Source organism: Crassostrea angulata, chromosome 4 (assembly GCF_025612915.1).
Source record: "Crassostrea angulata isolate pt1a10 chromosome 4, ASM2561291v2, whole genome shotgun sequence".
Lineage (NCBI taxonomy): Eukaryota > Metazoa > Mollusca > Bivalvia > Ostreida > Ostreidae > Magallana > Magallana angulata.
The window spans coordinates 3,938,225-3,957,568 of NC_069114.1; the positions used below are offsets into that span (position 1 = coordinate 3,938,225).

General features: G+C 32.3%; 2 protein-coding genes across 3 annotated transcripts in view; both read right to left on the minus strand.

The window, feature by feature from the left end:
- The window catches only part of LOC128179485 (short-chain collagen C4-like), a 145,345-nt gene that overhangs the window by 117,516 nt on the left and 8,485 nt on the right, over positions 1 to 19,344 (minus strand). The window lies entirely within an intron of this gene.
- LOC128179489 (uncharacterized) lies at positions 10,955 to 13,752 on the minus strand. 2 transcript variants are annotated; one of them, XM_052846923.1, is made up of 5 exons: positions 13,624 to 13,744; positions 13,087 to 13,318; positions 12,856 to 12,933; positions 12,414 to 12,650; positions 10,955 to 11,244 (listed from the first exon to the last, which is right to left on the minus strand). In XM_052846923.1, the coding sequence occupies exons 2-5, from the start codon at positions 13,316 to 13,318 to the stop codon at positions 11,000 to 11,002; spliced, it is 792 nt and encodes a 263-aa protein (XP_052702883.1). In that variant the 5' UTR covers positions 13,624 to 13,744; the 3' UTR covers positions 10,955 to 10,999. The 2 variants fall into 2 exon arrangements, 1 of the variants encoding a protein (XP_052702883.1); XR_008243086.1 differs by lacking the exon at positions 10,955 to 11,244 and having other exon boundaries at positions 12,512 to 12,650; positions 12,856 to 13,318; positions 13,738 to 13,752.

The following is a 19,344-nucleotide window of genomic DNA, read 5'->3' on the forward strand; positions in this document are numbered from 1 at the left end:
AAGAAACTGTTAAAATTTCAGAAAACACAGTAAATTCTATGTCTGCGCCTCGTAACTTACTTGCTAGCGACTCAGCATACGACCCGCTTCAAACCTCGTTTTCTCAAAATCCATCGATTAATCGTAGAGATCATTCGGAGAGATCAGTTCCAAAATGTGTTAATAAACCCGATTATGTGGGTAAATTGTTACGAAAGCCCATTGAGCTCATTTTCGTAGGTGAAAAAAAAAATTCGCGAATAAACGCGAAACTCTCGCGAATAAACGCATAACTTTCGCGAATAAACGCGAAACTTCCGCGAATAAACGCGAAACTTCCGCGATATAACGCGAACTTATACGATATAACGCAAAACTTTCGCGAATAAACGCGTTACTAACGCGAATAAACGCGAAAGTTTCGCGAATAAAAGCGAAACTTACGCGAATTAACGCGTAACTTTTGCGAATAAACGCGAAACTTTCGCGATATAACGCGTAACTTTCGCGATATAACGCGTAACTTTCGCTAAATAACACGTAACTTTCGCAAATAAACGCGTAACTTTCGCGATATAACGCAAATAAACGCGAAACAATCGCGATATAACGCAAAACTTTCGCGATATAACGCGTAACTTTCGCGATATAACGCATAACTTTTGCGAATAAACGCAAAACTTTATGGATATTACGCGTAACTTTTGCAAATAAACGCGTTACTTTCGCGAATAAACGCGAAAGTTTCGCGAACTAACGCGTAACAATCGCGATATAACGCGTTATTTTTGCGATTAAACGCGAAACTCGCGATTAAACGCTAAACTTAAATATAAATATTGTTATTTCATAGAAGAACCCATATGAAGAATAATTACTGAAAACAAATATATTAATTTAAATAAAACAAAATATTTTTATAGAAAGATGTAAATGAATTAGATTTAACCTTATACAAATTAACATAAATTCAAACGTAGGAAATCTTTAAAATCTTAGTACTGATTTTCAAAGGACATAATGCATTGCGCTTCTCACATTCTAATGGGCGCTATATTATTGAAAATGAAGCAGCAACATATTTTAATTATAACAATTTTAATTCGAATTAAACGTTTTATTAAGTATCATTTTAGAATTTAAGGGATATCATTGTTTAAAACGTTATAAAATAGGTTATATCGCTGCGACATAACTTAACGTCTAGTTTAATATCAGAAAGATAAGTCAAGCTGTGAATTAAAATTTTCAAGCTTTTGTTCAAATCTAGATGACGAAAATTCGTCCTCCAAATTTATCACATATGTCATTGAATTAATACTAAGATTTTAAAGGTTTCCGACGGTTGAATTTATATCAATTTTATAAGAAAAAGATCATCAATGAATGCCTGTTCGAACACAGGGTCAGCGAACAACTGAAAATCGTAAAATGATGCTCAAACTTATTATCTACTTTGGACATATAACATGTAAAAATGTTATAAAGTTTTATCAGATTTATTAATATCTATATGCAAAAAAGATAGGTTTGTCTTTATAAATCAACATCAACACGTATCTATACTACTATATTAAAATAATAGACTCGAATTTTAAAGCTTTAATACCCAGAAATCGGAAGAGTACTGTCATTTGTTTTATATATTTTAAACATTATTGGTACTTGAAGTATACCAGTTTGTTTTTATATCTTCTCAATCAAGCTTCGCTTATTAATAATCAACGAAAATTCCTTTTAAAAATCCGGAAATTATATGGATTTGTTCGGATTTTACAATCTTGCGCATGCGCATTACATTCACATTAAATCACGGGAGGGTCCACAATATCACATTTGCATGAATAAACTCAGAAACGATATTAGAAATACGTGTAAATTTTCATTGAAAATTTGTCATATATATATATTCTGTTCACCAAAGAAAACACAGGAGATAACTCTAACTCAATGCATTTAATATGAACAATCCCTAGAGTTCCGAATGTCAACTTGAAGCGAGAAGCGAGTGAAAAACGTTGCTGGAGATAGTGTTGAATTCTTCATTTATATTCATTAAATTTTTTAGATGAAAGGTATTTACAGCCTCAAAATGGTTTATTATGAATAATTTGACTGCTATTTTCAATGCAGCTTCATTAAATAAAATTTTATCCAAAATCGTTTCGAAGCGATTCTGCAATTTTTTGCTACATTACAGGTAGCCCTATATGGGAGGCATTTTAACTGTGGTATAGGCCTGTCCCAAAACACAGTTAGATTATTAGTGTGGTGAAATTATTAGCACTATTGTAGGCTTAAAGCTTAATTATGTAAATGGCAACAATACGGTGTGTCGATGTATCTATTTTGTAAATGTCCGATATCATATGTACAATGTCAACCCGTGCACGCACGAGTCAAAATCTAGTATTATAATAATGAATAATAAGTATTTTATGATATAAAACTTAAAATGTGTATGTTTTCAATCGTTTTTCTTCATAAGGGTTCTGTATGAAATGACAATATTAATATAATGGTTCGCGTTATATCGCGAAAGTTTCGCGTTTATTCGCGAAACTTACGCGTTTTATCGCGAACATTTCGCGTTTATTCGCGAAATTATTTTTTTTACCTACGAAAATGAGCCCAATGGGCTTTCGTAAATTGTCGAGTTACAGTCCATGTTACGAGAAAAATGTGTATTTTACCCAAACAAATACAAAACGTATAACCAGATCGCCGGATCACGTGACCCACCAATATGAAACTATAGAAGACAGTTTGGGTACAAATTTTCACAATTCGCGGGAATTTAAACAGCGAGATTTTGCTGTGCTTTCATCGGAAAATGAGAGTATGCGACCAGAATTTGGTTTAGATAGGGATTCTGAAATGAAATTAAATTTTCGTGATAGATCTGATGATTTTTCAGACTTGACCAAATCAGCAAAAAGGTTTCGAAAGCACAAAGAACCTGATGCTTATAATGGGGAAAACGTAGAATGGCCCGATTATTTATGCCATTTTGAGCAAGTGTCGCTTTGGAACGAATGGACATATTGTGAAAAGGCTACTCAGCTGGCCATGTGTCTTCGCGGACGAGCTCAAAGAGTTCTAAGTGAACTTACACATCGCGAAGTTAAAAACTACGTTGATCTGAAAAACGCGCTTACACAAAGATTCTGCCAGTCGAGCGTGAAACCGCATACAGGTGCGATTTTAGAAACCGGCGTAGAAAGTTTGGTGAATCCGTAGCGGAATACGGGTACACGCTAAAGCGACTAGCTAGTCGTGCGTTTCCATCCTTTCCACTCGAGATGCGCGAAGGTCTAACAGTTGAGCAATTTATTTCTGGGTTAGGGTCTCAAGAGTTAAAGCGATATGTGCAATTTTCGCACCCAAAATCATTAGATCGCGCGATTTCTTTAGCCCTGGAATTTGAATCATTTGAAGGATCGCAGGATGCGTTAAGAAAACCGAGAGACACTGAAAAACTGCCACAGCGGCAGTGCAGCGCTTTAAACTCGCCAGAAAGAAATGATTCTGGTAATCATGCAAACAATGAAGATCTAGAGAAATAAATTGAACGAATAGTTCAAAAGACACTTTCTGTGTATGTAGATAAGAAACCAGAGAGTCAATCCAGGCGATTTGTGGGATCAAGAAATGTTAAATGCTATACATGTAAACAGAATGGCCACATTAGCAAAAATTGTCCTCATAATCAGGGCAATGAAAGGCAAAATAGATTAGAAACCGGAAGCGGAAATGCATGACATTAGTCATTTAAACGAGAGCGGGCTGCGCTCGCGGCCACAAGCCCAGCCCAGCCCCACAAGAGTCAATAAACAAAGTAGAAAATAGGCCAACTAAAAATGTTCCTGTTCGATTGAATTCTATTTCAAAGAGTTGTTGGTTTATGGAAATTAAACTTTATTCGAGAAAGGTTTGTTTTTTGGTTGATACTGGTTCATCTCTGAGTTCATCTCTGAGTAGTGTCAGAGAGCATATTTGAGTCACTTCCCGAGCATCTTATTTTAGAGGAGTTAGATACAAGTTTAACGACTGCAGACGGAGACTTGCTTTCAGTGCAAGGGAAAACAAATGTCACAATATCATTTGCAGGTCACGAGTTTAATGCGTCTGTCGTAGTAGCTAAACTCGGAGGTTTATCTAGAATCATTGGACTAGACTTCTTAGTGAAGTACAATGTTTTTATAGATGCGAGCAATGGGATCTTATATTCGCCTCATTTTGGTGAAGTTCCCTTACTTAGGGAAGACTGTCTCCACAGCAGGTGCGCGTGTTCATTTGACAGAAACAGTTAGTGTGCCCGGAAGTAGCGAAATGTTCGTTCAGGGCAAGATAACTGATGAATTTCCCTCTGATATAGATGCTTTACTTGAACCAGAACTCGATTGATCTTTAATTACTTGAATTCATGATAGTTTTGTTTCATCATATTTAAGATGTATGTATATCAAGAGATGTTTTTTTTTAATTTCGAAGTTGTCGACCTGCCATACAAAAGACGTTGTTTTAGCAGTTTCACAACAGTGTGAATTACTAGCATTTACAAATTTAACTACATGTAACTTGCATTTGTCATACTAAATATATAAAATATTGTATACACCCCCACCCCAATAACCCAAAGCAGATAGGGGAAAAAGTAAGACTCAAATGTACTTGTTAAAACTGCATGGATGCAAAATGTCTTATCCGGAGGGGGATAATTTTTTTCAGATGCCTTTTCCATTCAACAATTAGAACCCTTTTATTTATAAAACTTTCTTCAAATAAGTAGAGTCATCTTAGATGACTGCTTTTATATCTATATTTTAATCAAGATACTGTATACAGGGTTATTTTCGTCCCGTGTAATTTCCGCCCTTCTACACTTACACAAGTTTCGCTCTGCGTGAATTCGCCCAGTCACAATTGTTACTTAAGTTACTTAATATTATATAAATAGTGCCTGTTTGGGAGGGTAACAGTTGAAATTGACACCCCGAGGAAACCATTGTCAACCGACGCGAACATCATGTTCATAGAATGTGCGTAAGTAACCGGGTGAGGAGTGTGTTTCGTATTCCGTACCATAAACAAGAGCTCTGCTATCGTCATCCCCATCAGGGTAGATCCCCCACTCTGGATCTCTTGGTAAACACAAGAGATCAACTGCTGCGCCGTTGTGATCATACCATGAACCGCCAGTGAAACCTTAAACAATCAGAAAAACGTTATAATTACATCATTTTCTGTTTTTCTGTTTATTTTTTTTACTTACAAATTTATGTAATCCCAAAATACAAGATTTTGTTTTCATTGAAAAAAATCTACAATTTCAAGACTAAACTCATAAATTCGGCTGTAAAAGATGTTTTTCATTGTGTCAAAATAGAGTATATTTTAAGGGTATTTTACCTGATAAAACTAACTCAGCATCCGAATGACATGTTTTCTTTCCCCATCTTGTGTAAACAACGCTCCTATTTTTTGTTTCTAAAACATAAACAGAATCGTACTTGTAAAATTTGATTCTTAAATACTTTCTATTCAACTACATGTCATAAAAAACATATATCTACCATGCATTTTTTGTGCATCAACCTCTGTTTTTTCTTGAATTGTTTTCAATGATTTTTCAATTTGGTCAGTAAAACTTTTAAATTCCCGCCTCAAAGCTTCTACTTGGTATGCTCCTAGAGCAGAAGAAAGTTGTCCTGTCAGATAACCCTGTAACACGTCCTTACAACTTCCATTGCTTGTTTCAGCCAGAAATTCCAGTGCAAAAATCAGGAGAATAGGAAAAACAATCATCTGCAGTACATTTAAAATCAAAATTAATTTTATCAGTACTTAACATCATATCTATATAATGTTATTCTAAGTTCTATATTAGGTCAAATATTAAAAGAATAGCCTTTGCATGTTGAAATTGCGAGATATGTTCATTTTGTGAGGCTATTGGTAAAGTTTCAGGACCCGTGTTGCATGAATTGTAATAAAGCATACACGTTACATCTGATTTACATATATCTAATGAAAGATACTTGTGTTGTGTTTTGGGTACATTATATGTGTGTTTTTATGACTGAGCTAAAAAGTGTGTGCAATTCACGAATGCACTAAAAAAATACTAAAAATAGTTTAGATATATGTGCGGGTTTTTTTTAAATATTTTTTTGAACAAATACCGACAGATAGAATTTATCGTATATTAGAACTCTTTATGAACGGATGAGAAAATATAATGATAAAGTGAATTGTGAAAGTTAACTTACCATTATCAATCCTTAAACTATCACGTATTATCTATATCAGAAAGTGTTTATATATGTTACAAGAGAGCAGCCACAACATCCGATGACTTTGTTCAACCTACGCATTTGTAAAATTCTAATCAGATCGAAATTAAATTGTAACTGTATACCATGCCTATGTCTTGAGTTACACAATCCAATATAATGTGCGTTAAACAAACTTTTGACAAAAAACTATCCTTTATAGCTTATGACACATTTTATCATCTATTTCTGCAGTTGTACCAGTTAAGATAAATACATTTTAAAGCTCTTTTTTTTTCAAGTCAGCTCACGTTGTGCAACGCCTTTCCAAATATTATAAAAATGCCCGATTGATTGGGAGTTTAGTAATTTTCACAATTTATTCCCAAAGACATGTGTGTATTAGTTATTCTTTTAGGTATAAAATTACTGACTTTAGAATTGTAAAATTGATTTGATTTAATAATAATTTTTTCTTAAATAAAGAGGATAGCTTCAGTAGAAAAAAAATGTGTAAATTTTGCAACTAACTACCATAGCTTGGCGTGTTTTCTATTATCAAAAGTATGGGTTATCTGTACATACCCCACATTTTTTTTAACTCCACCCACTATCTCAGATATAAACAACATCAAGAATGTTTTGTTCTTTCACGTCTACGATACTGTTCACAATAAGAGATTCCTACAGATAACAATTGCCAATAACTCAACAAGGATAACTGACTTACGAATTAAGTTCGTCGAATTAATCCCATTTGTGGTTTGAAACAAAACAAAGCAATGACTTAATAGTCAGAATGGCCCTTTTTTAATATTGTTCTCCATGTGTGCGAACACGTGTAAGGTCATATAGGGTTAGTTGTATCATGTAGAAAGATTTCATAGAAAGTAAAGTTATATCGCGATAGGAACGTGTTTAAATAGTAAACCTGTATTGTGAACAGAGTGAATAGCGGTGGTCAATTGACTTGGCATTTACTATTCCCGGTTTTGCAAAATACATTTCTCAAAGATTTTTGCTGTGTTTATAATTTGAAATTTCTGAAGTTTAAATATGTACATCTTTATTCGCGCATTTTTGAAAACCAACATGTATATTATTGATACAGAGAATCAAATAGGATTTAAAAAAGAGTAAAACATCATTTGAAATTTAAATCATATTTCAATAAGAGCATTGCACACCTTAGGTTTTGTATACATACAATTGTGTAAATTAGTTTATTTTTTTAAGCAAGTATCGATACTAAAAGCCGGAAAATTGGTAAATATAAAATAAAAATATGACATTGAACAGTCGATTTGTTCCTGAGCTACATGTATGAGTTTTTGTAAATACAGAATTCTTGATGTTTGTTGGCGACTGAAAATCATTTTAGAAATTCACCAAATGCATGTACAATGGACACATATACGACCAACACAAAAGGTACAGATTGAACTTTTAAAATTTTGAAATAGATATAACGACTAATTGTAAACTGTAGTACAAATAATTTACCTCAAATCATGGGCGTGAACATATTGACACTCGGAATCTACTCGAGTAACTACTGCTATCAACATTGTGAAGTGCCAGTCTGACATCTTATTTTAAATATTACGCATTGACCTTATAAGAATATTTTTTTATCTTAAAAATATTTATTCAAATTTTTAAAAAAAGTATGAATATTTAATCAGCAGTATGAAGCAACAGAAAAAGTTCTTCATTGATTCGGGGATTTTTCTTTTTAAATATCATTAAGGCGGAGACTATTCTAAATACAGTTCTTAAAAACATGGTTTAAATTTAATGTTTACATGGATTCTTTTGACATACATCGAGAAATTGGAAGTAGGATTAATCAAGAATTTTGTTACAAGTATGTGGTGTTTTCTGACTAATAAATGGCATAATATTTTACAAACAAGGTGTTTGTCAGACAAAAAGAAAAGAAACAATCGATATACGAGTATAAATCAATTAAATAAAAAAGATACTCTCTCTCTCTCTTTCTCTCTCTCTCTCTCTCTCTCTCTCTCTCTCTCTCTCTCTCTCTCTCTCTCTCTCTCTCTCTCTGTGATACCTCGATATGTAGGCAAACATGTCGTTAACTATATGCGTTACTTAGTTGATTTATTTAAATACGTGCCTGTTAAATAGTCTCTCTGATTTTTATATTCATTGAAATCAAGATATAGCTTCATAGCAAACACGATTATGCGTCAACAAATCTAGTATTTATTTTGTCAACATGTCCTCATGCCGTTAGATTAATGTATCATATGATACATAAGATGATAACTACCTCGATACTGTGTACACACTGGTGAGTGAACTGTACTGTTAATTCTTAGTTAAAGACCTAAATTATTTAGTAAACGCGTTAAATTTTGAGAAGCATGCATATTATAAAATAATGACAAAAATTTGGCGTTGACGATTTTATATTCTCGCGATCTTATACAAAACAGTTAAATGGCGGTTAAGTACTCTCGTAAAATAAGGAATCTACAGTAATTATTAAACATTTTAATGTAGATTTATGAAAAAAATATGTTTAAGTGTAATAACATATATGCATATACAGCTTACTCCACTTATATTGAAATCTTATTTTGAAATTCCGCTTATTTTGAAATAGAAATAAATCCCCAGTTTTTGCCTCTCATTTTTTTGCATTGATTTAACGGATATAATGATATCGGCTATTTTGAAATATCGCTTATACTGAAGCCACTGATCGGTCCCCATAGGTGCAAATTAGTTGTTTTTATAACGGTTATATTGAAGTTCTCCCTGGCGGCTGTCGTCACGGTTTCAAAACATACGGATATGATTTTAATCAAACTTTCAAGGACTAATATTGCATATAATCTGTTCACTGTAATAGATAAATGATGTCCAAATAATTCGTTCGGGTTTGGTTTTCTATGCTTACATCGGGATTGAACTTTCAAAAATGGCGGCTTAACATCAGTCAATTTCGCTTATATTGAAATACGGATATATTGAAATAATTTGCATGGTCCCCTGAATTTCAATATATCCGGATTAGGCTGTAATTATATACTTTGTTGAAATGACGCAATATTCTTTAGTAGATTGCGATATGCTTAGAATTACACTAAAACTCATTTAGTACAAACACAGAAATAGCAAAATCTCGGATACGGTGGAAGCAGTTAGATTTTTTGATACGATTCACTGAAGCCAGATGTTGCGTTTCTTCGGATCTTTGTAACTAGAATTTCTTAGTTTAAATAAAATTAATTACCTTTAATTCACTTCTTATAAGATTAATCACACAAATATGAGTAAAATTACTAGTCAAAACGTGTACAATTTTCTACAAAGTGTTTGTTTTTGTTTTTTTTAGGGGGGGGGTGTTTTTTTTTTTTGGGGGGGGGGGGGGGGGTTTGGGGGGGGTTTCGATTTCGACCATTATATATTTCGCTACTTTTCATGATTTTTCAGCTCTAAAGATTTCCTCGGCTCGTTTCCTGCAAAGGGTTGACCTTCCGTACCGTATGCATGTTGCACCATCACATGTCAGAAACGTACGGTGTATAGTTTATTATGTTCCAATCACCTACAGCTGTACTTTTCTTATTAATTTACCTCCCGCCTCTCTAACTAGACTGCGTAAAGTCAACACAACAATTATAGCCGCAAGTTTTGCATTTCACTTCTGGTTTTCATGTACTTAACATTAGGATCCTACTTTTTGCATATCAATTTGAACAAAAGACATCCCTCTAACTAATGATAATCAGTAAAAATTATTTAATGAATTTTAGCAACACTCAAAAGCTTTCAAGAACAACAACTTTCAATTTTATAAAAATATTGCCGGATACTTTTTTCGAAACTGTCCGCTGATTTTGTGTTGTGGCCTTGGTAAATTTTTTTTACAAAATTAAAAAAAGTTTGCACTACCATTTAACATTATAGTTTGAAGTTTTTATTTTTACATGAATTCTTTACTTTACAATTGAATATTAAATGGTTTGAAGAATGTATTTTCATTTAAAGTATCAATTAAAAAAACAAAATGTATTTTGTTGAAAGAAAACATATAGTGAAACCGCTATAGTAATCATTACAAATTTGTTATGCTGATATCTTTTCTTGTAAGAATAATTGAAACATATACCAAAAAACACATCTGTAAACTATAACGAGATTCGAGCTTTGTTTACAAAACAAAGAATTACTCGATAATTAACATTCACATATTCGACAAAGCATTAAAAATACCCATATTAATCATTTTAAATATTCGAAATAGATATCAAAATTTCTCATTTTAAGCTGACATCGTGTTTAATTCCCTTTCAATGGGATGACGAAAATACACTTTTTATGTTAATTAGGTTATTCTGTACCGTGTTAATATTTCAATATCGATGCATTTATCAATATGATTATATGAATTTGTGGAATGAAAGTAATAATTGACTGTTTATAGTATATGTCTCCACTTCGATAATTTTATCTTGTATGCCTACCTCATTAAAATAGATGCGTCCTTGAAATGCTGACATGTATTGGTGTATATTCGGAACGGATTTCTAAAAGTATGGCATAATAATGTAATATACTATCCTTTCTTTAGCCTATTGTCCCATATCTGAAGCAGATAATAAATACCAAGGAGTTATTTTTATTGATGACGGATGTAACGCGCTGTTTTTGGCTGAATCCTTTTTAAACTAAAATGCTGGAATGTAAAAAAAAAGTCACTACTTTTCTGATATTTATTCCATGGAACAAACAGCACACACGAGTTCTCTTCCTTCCACATAGGGTGGGCATTTCAATGATCCACATCGTGCCTCAACGGAGTAAAACAGGTAGCCATTTTTATTGGCATGGCCTCCATGTAAGGTGTCTGAATGCTCGTCAATACAGGTGTACATTGTACTAGCTAGTTGGCCATGATGCCCTGCCATTAGATAGCCATTATACTCCAACTTCCACCCTTTGTAACACGATTTCCTTGCTACAAATACATAAAATACAGGTAAATGAAATAAAATAAGACTTGTAAAACTGTCCCTCTTTGTTCTGCTGTACAAGAAATAAGACCAGCCCCTACTGAGTCATCTCAAAGTGACTTTTCAAAAATGAATAAACATGCGACTGTTAACTAGACGGTTTCAAGCTTCATTAATAAGTTGTTGAATAGTCAGATATCTTTTTCTCGCATTATCGCCGATGTGATATCGGTTTGTCCGGTGTGAGACAGCAGTGTGAGATTTTTCTGTCTTACACTGTGTATTACTACGCCGTTTTAAAACGTAAACAAACGTTGTCTGCTGTAGGGAAATGCAAAATGGTGGATTGAGATTATCCATTAAGTAATTGTTTTGCTTAATTAATTACAATTTATCATATTTTTAATTAAAAAAACTGTCGTATGCTCTCATTTTGACTTGCACTATTTGAAGCACGCGGAGGGATGAACTCAAAGTTATCTTTTGAACGTCATAACAAAAAGTTGTCTAACATCATTTTTTAAGGTAATATAATGCGAGAAAAATAATCATTCATTATATACTCGTGTGGGATAGTGAAATTCCACCTCGGGGCCAAGATTCACGGTCAAGGACTCGGCAAAGCCTCGTCCTAGACCGTGAATCTTGTCCCCTCTGTGGAATTTCACTATCTCGCACTCGTAATAATGAATGATTCTATTAATCTCAAAAAAACAGCTCGGTCGTCTATTTTATGCTAGGCAATTTTTTTCGGCCAAAATTATGAAAAGATAAATTCTATCCCCGTGTAAAATACAAACAACAAAAACACAAATTTTCAATATACAGTTTGTAATGAATTAGTCTACTACGCGACACATCTTTGGATATTAGGTACGATATTGATATACAAACACTTCAGCGAATCATAAGCTGAAAGGTCAACGGCAGTGATTTCATTGCTAGATCTTATTAAGCGTATTTAAGAGGGGCAGGTTTCAGAATCGAATATTAATTGGATTGAAATGCACAATATATTTGTTATCTTTGCCATAATAAAAACGAATGTGCAAAAACTGCATGTTCATCTTTTGGGGGAGAAATGCTATAATTAATCTTTGTTCTTTTGATAAAAAAAAACAACTTTATCCAAACACAAGACAATTTGATATTTCTTGCGAACATTTTCACTAACCTGGAAACATTTTGACGACTGATTTATTTCTAAGAAGACAAACAGCACAGGGTACATCATGGTCAGAGAATGTGCGTATGTACCCGGGTGAGTAGTGTGTTTCGTATTCCGCACCATAAACAAAAGCTCTGTTATCGTCATCCCCATCAGTGTAGATCCCCCACTCTGGATCTCTTGGTAAACACAGAGGATCAACTGCTGCTCCCTTGTTGTTATACCAAGAACCGCCAGTGTAACCTTCAGATTTCATCAAAACATTCGCATAACATTTACGTATTGTGATTCAACGCCTTATAATACTTACCTTAAAATTTTGTTTAATAGAGAAGTGAAAAGTTTTTCGTTTTTAATTTAAAAAAACAAATACTATCTCGATAGAATTGCAATAGGAAATTGTAAGACGATTTTTGTCAGATAGAAGTGATTTCAGGGAAAAAATTACCTGATAGAACTAACTCGGCATTTGAAGGACACGTCTTCTTTCCCCATCTTGTGTACACAACGCTGCTGTTTTTAGTTTCTTAAAATATTGTCAATTATGTAATAAAAAAAATGCACGTAAAATTAAGGTATTTGAATAAAAAAGTTTTTTTTCCTAGATTTATTTAATAAATATAATATCATATATAATAAAATATATAACGATAATCTCTAAATGTCATAAAAATGTTGCCTTGTATTTTCTGTGCACCAAACTCTGTTTTTTCTTGAATTGTTTTTATTGATTTTTCAATTTGGTTGGTGAAACTCTTGAATTCCCGCCTCAGCGCCTCTACTTGGTATGCTCCTAGAGCAGACGACAATTGTCCTGTCAGATAACCCTGCAGCATGTCTTTACAACTTCCATTGCTTGTTTCCGCTCGTACGCCCATCACAAAAATCACAAAAATAAGAGCCTCAGTCATCTAAAGTACAATTTAATACATTATTAATTTTTTAAACACTTTAATCTAATCTAACTTAATGTTAACCTAGTTTTATTTTTTTTTTAAATCCGGTTTTGTTCGATATATTTCTGGTATATTCATTTTGTCAGACTTTCGTTAAATTTAAAACAACTGTGTTAAATAGATATAAACTGTTTTTGATTAACAATTAACACCATAAAGATGAATGTAAACAATACAGTGTATATCGCATATGCACATATTAATTTTAACCAAAACGACTAGAACGCGGGTAAACTGATTGATAAATAGCACTTTCTTACGATAAACTCTTTTTTGATATCTCTGATTTAAAGTCCTGGTTCAAATATCCTCATCACAGAATAAAAGATAAGAACATTTAATGATAGATTTGTAAACTGTTAAAATAAAATTACTATTATCAATCCATAACTATCCCTATTCATCTTTTTCAGTAAGTATTTATATATTTTATAACAGAGCAGGTGCATTTGTTTAACCTACGCATTTTAAAAATCCTTATCAAATCTAAATTAAATTGAAACGTATACCATACCTAGGTCTAATGTTACACAAATGAATATCCTGTGCGTGTAATAGACTTTTCTATACATCATGTTTAAGTAATCACAAACTATAGCAAACCTTATGGTAAATTTATCATTTGTATTATTTAAATAATATGCTTCTTTACGACAGATATTGAAATATTTAACAGTCTTCAGAGAGAGAAAGAGAGAGAGAGAGAGAGAGAGAGAGAGAGAGAGAGAGATTATACATCGAACACAGCTAACATGATGCATATGGGAATTATTAGGTTGTTATAATTATTGTTTTCAGTAATATACTTTTCATTTTGATTAACTAAATATTATTAGATATTACGTAATATCTTAAGTTAGGTGTTAGACTGACAATTTACAAGGTTGATGTTTCCTACATTCACACTTCTTAATCCGCTAATAGTATGTATTCTATAGACATATAGTTCTTCGCTGATCTTTACGTGAAGTTAAACTTCCAAAGAATTTTGAAGTCCTGACAAGGTATTGTCTATGTTTTTTTTATTGTTGAAACAAAAATGCCCACCACATTTAGAAATTAAATATTTGTGTGGAGTCTGTCTATAACTGCAAATGTATCAATTTTTACCCGGCTTTCTAACATTACATTTAAATTGTGATAAATAAATAAACAAATTATATACAAATAAAATCTTGTAAGTTAAACGCATAACTAACGAATAGTATAACATACTCTAAAATAAAATGCCTTAAATCTGAATTATGTCTTTCTAATCAAAATAAAAATGTTTTTGGCTTTAAAAATATTATCAGAAAATATAAGAAAATATCTGTACTAACAATATGTCTCAGTATAAATTGCAGTTATTATCAAAACTAACGACAAAACCGTCAGTAAATATCAGAACTAACAGCAATATTCAGTAACAGCACCAATAGTCTCAGTAAATATCAGCAACAATAAGCAATAACAGAACAAAACCAGTAAATATCAGAAATTATCAGTAAAACTGGCAATTTTAGTATATATTAGAGACAGTAGAACACAATGCTGGCTGTCAAATCATTCTAGTAATTTATGTATTGAAAACAACGAAAACATTAAACTGTTAAAATCGAAATTAATAACAATATTTTGTGCAAACCATATCTTATTGTGTTTACGATTATTATAACAGTAAACAAACGTTCAATGTATTACATAATACATCATTAGAATTATTTCGTACTTGTTTTATCATTTTTCAAATAAATAATTTTGACAAATTTGAACATAACTTTCGATTTTTTCGGTAGAGTTATATAACTATGTAAAGATCTACATTCATATGAAATCAATGCTAGAGCATATGAGCTGTATATTCAAAGATTATTTGCGTGCTTTTAAAAAGTTAGGAAAAACATGATGAGACATACATAAACATGATCAACAATGAAGCCTTTTTATACAGCAAAAAAACACAAAAAAAATCAAAAAAAAATCGCACCACTGTTTGTGACAAAAGCCTAATTGACCTCGAATTTGAACATACCATGAATAGTCATTTTAATTTAACATTTTCATCTAAAACAACATGATAATATTTATCTAAATAAGCAACTTTAGGCATTTAGTTTTGATATAAAACGAATACTTCATCTTAAGCAAACCCTCGCCTCAGCATTTGCATTTAACTAAACAATCTGGTAATGTCCCTAAAATGCTCATATACTCATGGTCTACAATTAACTGCATAGCCTGATCTATGCATGTCTATGCTGTTTTTTATACTGATTAAAATGAAGCTGCATAGCTATTGGTTCATGAAGTGTATCAAATGCTGTTGAAAATAGAGACATATTTTGACTTTTTCAAATAATCATTTTTGAATTATAGTTATTTCACACCTGATAAAACATGAGATGCAGTTATTTTTATACTTTTCTTGTTTTTAAGTAATCATAATTTTCACTTTGCCCTGTTGTCTGATCTTCAATTTCACAATATTGTATCCTTATCTAAAATGTTAAGTTAAACGTTTTTAGTAATTGACTAAACCATCAAAAGAACACTACACAGTTTAGCAAGCATCTGTCATAGTTGGCAGTATCAGATCATCATCATCTTCGACATTATCATTCCTTTCAAAAGTCTCGTCATACAATGTCTGCAAAACAAGAGCATTAGTAACTCTACAAAGTATATCGAACGTCTTCTCAAGGTAGGCTTGTGGTTATTAAACAGGTCCAGTTGGGTCGAAGGAGGCCTTCATACAGTGGTAACAACGTTATTGTTGACAAGCCAATCGTGTTAAATAGTTCGTGTAACGTGGGTGATCGTTCGTGTAACGTGCGGGATCGTGCGTGTATCAGGAAAAATAGTTTGCGTTTTTTATCGTACGTGTTCGTGCGTGATCGTGCGGTTTTTCGTTTTGTAACTTTTTTTACGGAACGTCAGGATTTATTCTTAAAACAACGACAAGTAGTTTTTGTAAAACAATGTGAATTTTAAACTTTTTTCCATAGAAGAACATAAACAGTTGTTAACATTCATTCTCTATTTCATGGTTAAATACATTTATCAAGTATTTCCACAGCTCATTCAATCCTTTGTTCGGTCGAGTTAGTTTTGCACAATGTTATAGTCAGCCTGTATCAAGCATCCACTGTGTCTTGACACATAATTTTAATCATATTAGCAATAGTGGCACGTTGAATGAAAGCAGTCAAGCTTACCCACTCCCCGTTTTAAACTAAACGATTATCCCCAACGTTTTTCTTTCAAATGAAAATACGATACGCATTCCTATCTGAACATTTGTTTGAAATAAATTTTTTTTAAAATGCTTTAAAATTTAGAAAAAAATCATGTACTGTAAATAATGAAAATATTCAATGTGGTAAATCGAAATTCTATGGAACAAGGTGACAAATTTACCTCTATCTCGCATAATCAAATCGTACGTAAGGGAACTGGATTACATAAACAGTCAACCCGTATGTAAATAATTTCGTATAGTTAATGCATTATCTTCATTTCATTTACACTTAAGTTATTATTCGTTATGGAGACAAAAAAAAAATTATTTGTGTATGAATCATATTTTTTTTTTGTATGGATGTGTAAATTGTTTACTCGTAAGATATAAAACAGTGCATTGCTACTGTACATGCCGCTTTTTAATAAAACTCAAACATAAAGCAATACAGATTAAAGCAATATGTTTTCTTAATTCTAATCTTAAAAATTTAATTTTGATTTTGCGTGTTTAATGGTGTAGAATCGTTCGGTTGCGTGTTTTATCGTTTTGTTCGTGTATCGTGAAAATTCAGTAAGTTAGTGATCGTCCGTGTATCGTGCGTGATCGTTCGTGTATCGTGCGTGATCGTTCGTGTATCAGAAACGTGCGTGTCGTTTGTCAACAATAACGTTGCTACCACTGTAGCAGCAGTAGGTTTAGGTTTTGTCCTGCCTATCTTAATATCGATGTCGATGATCTCCTTGGGGTTGGATTTCTTTCTAAGCGTATATCAGAAATACTGCGTATTTGTGCCAACTTCTGTTCCCCTGTCTCTCTGTCGCTCGCAAAAAATAGTGAGGGAGGATATTGTTGAATTAATGTCTTTTAGCTTCGTCTTTTTTTTCTGGTACTGTAACTTATAGTTATTTAAGTCAAAATATTTAGAAGAGTATTTAACTTGCGCACGATTTTATCTTTTGACAAAATCAAATTTTTAATTTATTGCTTCAGGAACTTGATAAGCTATCCAATGATCAATTATTTGGTTTTGACAAAAATAGTGGATGCTTAAAAACAGACAGATGTTTAAAAATGCTATGAGAGAAGTCACAAGCTTTAGTGCTTGTATAATATTGAAAAGGGGGAAAATTCAAATTCGGAAGACCTTAATAAGATAGTGAGATAATATTTGATGAAATGGTAGGACTTGTAAGATCGTTTCAAGACTACAAAACACATATTTAAGATTACCACAATAACACAGTTAATACTACAACAACGATATTTTTATTATTTAGAACAAACAGCACACACGAGTTCTCTTCCTTGTACATAGGGTGGACACTTCAAGGAACCACATAGAGCCTCTACGGAATAGAATTTTTACAGTTTTTTAACTTCAATTTTAATTCACATTAACGAAATGATAAAATGTATACGCATCTGTATCACATATAATTATGCATGCAGTCCTCATTTAATTATGCCGAGCTTGCGAAGATGCTTATTATAACAATGATATAAATTATACTGGAACTTGGTGAACTCAGTATATATTTTATTGATACACGGAGAAGCGAATTGTCTCTATAAGAGTTAAACGTCTCAAAATCTTACTAAGCTTGTCGCGTATTTTCATAAACCGGAATGCCGGGGAGGGGGGGGGGGGGCAATGACGGCAAACATTATAATTATATGCTAAGAAATGCGACTTTTCATATAAATATCTTGATTGAATTTACGTTTTTCATAGAGACATTATTAATGTAGTAAGGAACAAGAGTAAATATAAAAGAAAGAAAGTTCGAAAATCAAGCCATGAAGAATTAATAACTAATCAAAGTAAAATATGATAACCATTCATTTGAAAGCACTAAAGCGACAGTTATGTGTAAATATACAGAAGAATAAAGAAGTTAAAGCAAAATGAGAAAAAGAAAGATCGATTTTTGTCGAAGTTTCTTTTTTCATATAGCATGCACAGGAATCCAATGCGCATATATTGGCACCATGCACTTTTAAAATGCCATGTTCATTGTACTTGGTTATTGATTATGAATAATTTTAGATACATTCTTTGCATTGTACATGTAGTTTATAAAAGCAGTTCTTTACTAGACTAAGCTATGATTTATTCAGAAAAATGAATGTGCGTTAAAAAAATCTTCAGAGTTTTTGTGACAATTACCTTTTCAATGTGCACGGAATTTATAAAAAAAAGAATAGAGAAAGGCTTATATTTAAGTCAGAAACCAGGAAGATTTGAAATGTTTGAAGCGTAATGACTAATTTGTATTAATTGAAGGTTTTTTAACTGATAATCCTGCAAAAGATGCAAGTCTGACAGTGCTTTAGATTAGGAATGACATAGCTTTTTTTCACTGAACGATGTCTTTATTAACACTCTCTCGTTTTATTCAATTTAAGAAGAGTACACTTATACAAGGAAACATTTCTATGTGTTTGTGAGTAAAAAAAAAAACCCATATGTGTAAGACACGAATCTTGTTTTGTAGATAATCTTTGATCGATATTTAATTCAGCCGCAATTGATTGATGGAGGGTATGTTGGGTAATGGCACACACACACAGCTCATAAAGAATTTCAAAACATGCATTATAATAGCTAAAATGTATTAGAAGTTAATTTTTTAAATCCGTAATTGAGTTTTACAAGCAAACAAGCAAAGAAAAAAATGTTTATATTTCCTGTTGCTTGATTTCAAAGGATTGTTCACTGTAAGAACTATACAAAAATGACTTATATTCCTCAGATAAA

What these genes read in the sequence shown, in the direction of transcription:
- LOC128179489 (XM_052846923.1), bottom strand. Translation starts at nt 13,318, where the DNA reads ATGACTGAGGCTCTTATTTTTGTGATTTTTGTGATGGGCGTACGAGCG. An exon ending in TGCCGAGTTAGTTCTATCAG is followed by an intron (nt 12,651 to 12,855) that starts GTAATTTTTTCC and finishes TGAAATCTGAAG; the next exon opens with GTTACACTGGCGGTTCTTGG. An exon ending in AGTCGTCAAAATGTTTCCAG is followed by an intron (nt 11,245 to 12,413) that starts GTTAGTGAAAAT and finishes ATGTATTTGTAG; the next exon opens with CAAGGAAATCGTGTTACAAA.